Source organism: Diprion similis, chromosome 2, assembly GCF_021155765.1.
Source record: "Diprion similis isolate iyDipSimi1 chromosome 2, iyDipSimi1.1, whole genome shotgun sequence".
Lineage (NCBI taxonomy): Eukaryota > Metazoa > Arthropoda > Insecta > Hymenoptera > Diprionidae > Diprion > Diprion similis.
The window spans coordinates 2931977-2935252 of record NC_060106.1 but is presented as its reverse complement, the minus strand read 5'-3'; the positions used below and the strand labels follow the sequence as shown (position 1 = coordinate 2935252).

The window sequence follows — 3276 nt, the reverse complement described above, 5'->3', positions numbered from 1 at the left end:
AATTATTTTCATTAACATTTTGTAGGCGCAGAATTTTTTACTTGTGGCTTGGCGCGAGCGTAGAGTTAAAAAACAATGTATATTCAAATGGTCTGCCTTTGGCAAATCAGGGGTCTGGATGTCTGCCTCTGGATTTTCAACGTTTTGAGGACGATTCTGAGCATCAGTCCAAAAGGCAGACACGAACAAATGATTTAGCACACCTTTCTTTTTACATTTTTGAAGCGCTGTCAATTGACAACGCAGGCCTGTCATGGTGGCAGACCATTTTTCTGTGGCCCTTCACATTGTCTTTAATCGAACAATTCAGGTCTGCCAGGCGAACATTTCATATACACGTTTTTAAATCATAAAAATTTTTTTTTAAATTTATCACTCCAAAAGTCAGAGGTCTGGATGTCTGCCTCTGGGTTTTGATCGTTTTTAGGATGATTCTGACCATCAGTCCAAGAGGCAAACACGAACAAATGACTTGGCGCACCTTTTTTTTGACATTTTTGAAGCGCTGTCAATTGACAACGCAGGGCTGTCATGGTGGCAGACGCGGTCCTTAATGTTTCTTATGGTACCAGAATTGATATTATTAAGGTCTGCCAGACGAACAAATCATTTAGAAATTTTGGCACCCAGCTCCCTAACTATAAGAACAGACCAAACTGCCCACTGTGCTCCAAGGCGGGACACGGGGATGCGGCGCATTTTTCGGGCTCCGGAAGGTGCGCTGTGAACCGAATTGCGCTGAAGGAGTGCAGGAAGCAGGCCGGACGACGGACAGGATAGTTCAGGGCAACCTGAACCGCAGTAGGACAGCAGACATGCTACTACCACAGATAGCGAGATACCACTGATCCTGTGCGAGCCGTACAGGGTGCGACGAACACAGGATTGGATTACGAACGAGACTGAGACAGCAGCTATCTGGGTGAGGGCCGCCGCCCGAGCCCGGACAGCCGCTCGTGGAGTAAGAGACGACTACGTCTGGGCTAGGGTGGGCGCTGTCACTTGCGTGAGCGTCTACCTGACCCCAAACTGCGCTGCGGCGGAGTTCGTGGCGAAGGTTGCGCTCCTTGAAGACGGACTCAGGGACCTGCCCGGGGACCTCATGGTCGCGGGGGACTTTAACGCGAGGGCGATCGAGTGGGGCATGACTGAGACGAACAGACGCGGACGGCTGCTGCTGGAGATGGCCGCAAGGCTGGACCTGGTAGTGGCGAACACGGGAAACGTACCGACGTACAGACGGCCGGGATTTGGAGACTCCATCCCGGACGTAACGATGACGACGGACAGGATCCTGCCACGGGTAGGGCGGTGGCGGGTGTTCGAGGGCTACACGGCCAGCGATCATCAGTACATCGTCTTCGAAGTGGCAGAAGAGACGACGACGACACGGACGGGGATCCAGCACCCCCCGCGGTGGAACGTAGACAAACTCGACGCGCACAAGCTTTCGGTGGAACTGGCGAAAGCGCCGGCCCCGATTACCGACGTTCCCCCAGAGCTGACTGGCCGGCAAAGGGCGGAAAGACTGGCAGACGAGACGACCAAACTGACGACACGGCTGTGCAATAGCACAATGCCGAAACGACGGTACGGACGTAACAGACAGCCACAGTACTGGTGGACCGACGGAATAGCCGAGCTGCGGAAGAGCTGCTTGGTGAAACGAAGACGGGTGACTAGGGCTGGCGAGAACCGAAAGGGAAACCCGCCAGGCCGAGTACAAGACGGCACGGAAACAACTGACGGACGCCATCAGGGACAGTAAGACGCGATGCGGGAAGAAGCTCTGCGAGGAGGTGGACCGCGACCCCTGGGGTGCGGGTTACAAGATTGTCACTGGTAGGCTGGGGGCCCGGATCCCGCCAGAACTCAAGGATGCTGAAACCGCACGACGGATCATAGACGGACTGTTTCCGACGCACCCGACGCGGACAGACGCGACGAACGGTGATGAGACGGCGCCGTCCCCCGTCTTTACTGCTGAGGAGCTCGTCGGAGCGGCCAGGGCAATGAAGATGGGTAAGGCGCCAGGACCGGACGGGGTACCGGCGGAGGTTCTTTGGCTGATGGCAAGCCTGAGGCTGGAGATACCTCTGGACCTTTACAACACGTGCCTTACGACAGGGACTTTCAGCGACCGGTGAAAGACGGCAAAGCTGGTCCTTATCCCTAAGGGGTAAGGGCGACCCCAGCGCACCGTCGGCCTACCGGCCGTTGAGCTTACTAGACACGACGGGGAAACTTTTCGAACAGTTACTGCGACCACGACTGACGGACGCAATACAGAAAGGAGGAGGACTATCAGACCGACAGTTTGGCTTCCGGAGGGGTCGATCGACGATCGGAGCGATCCAGGAGGTGGTTGACTCCTTCCGGGAGACAGGCAGACACTGCCACGCAGCACGACCTATCGTGCTGCTGGCGACACTGGACGTCAGGAACACCTTCAACTCGGCCAGGTGGGTGGACATCTTGGAGTCGCTGAGAGGCGACTTCGGGGTCCCGCCTTACCTGCTCCGGGTTGTGGAAGACTACCTTTGGAACAGACGACTGACGTACGGAACGACCGAAGGTCAAGTGACGCGACAGATCACCGCGGGGGTCGCCCAAGGATCCATACTGGGACCTGACTTTTGGAACGGGATCTACGACAGCCTGCTGAGACTGGAGCTCCCGCTCGGCGTTCGCCTAGTCACTTACGCTGACGATGTGGCGGCGGTGATAGTTGAGCGCACTCCAGACTTGGCACAATACGTAATAAACCAGACGATGAGACGAGTCGGACGGTGGATGACTGACCACGGACTGCAACTCGCGACGGAAAAGACAGAACTGGTGCTTTTCACCAGAAGACGCATACCGACCACACTACGCATGACGGTTGGGACGGACAAGATCGAGACCAGAGGGGAAGTCAAGTACCTGGGGGTGACCCTGGATACGAAGATGACCTTCTGGCCTCACATACAACGGACAGCTCAGAGGGCGGCCGAAAGGATAGCATCCCCAAGCCGCCTGAGGGCAAACACGAACGGACCGAGACCGGGGAAACGGGGACTTTGAATGTCCACCACACACTCGATTCTGCTTTACGGGGCGGAGATCTGGGCAGATTCCCTAAAGACTAAGAAATACTGTCACGCGATGACGACGGTACAGAGACGGAGCGCGTTGAGGATCGCTTCCTTCTATCGGACGGTCTCAGCAGAGGTGGTTCTGGTGGTGGCGGGCGTGATTCCCATAGACCTTCTTGCGTTCGAGCGTAGGAGGGTC

The 3276-nt window shown here is 56.1% G+C and overlaps 1 protein-coding gene across 1 annotated transcript; it reads left to right on the top strand.

The window, feature by feature from the left end:
* The first annotated feature begins 531 nt into the window (after positions 1 to 531).
* Positions 532 to 3066, top strand: LOC124416204. The gene is made up of 4 exons (XM_046897127.1): positions 532 to 759; positions 806 to 1764; positions 1847 to 2072; positions 2128 to 3066. Exons 1-4 carry the CDS (start codon positions 532 to 534, stop codon positions 3064 to 3066), a joined length of 2352 nt encoding a protein of 783 aa, XP_046753083.1.
* Positions 3067 to 3276: the final 210 nt, after the last annotated feature.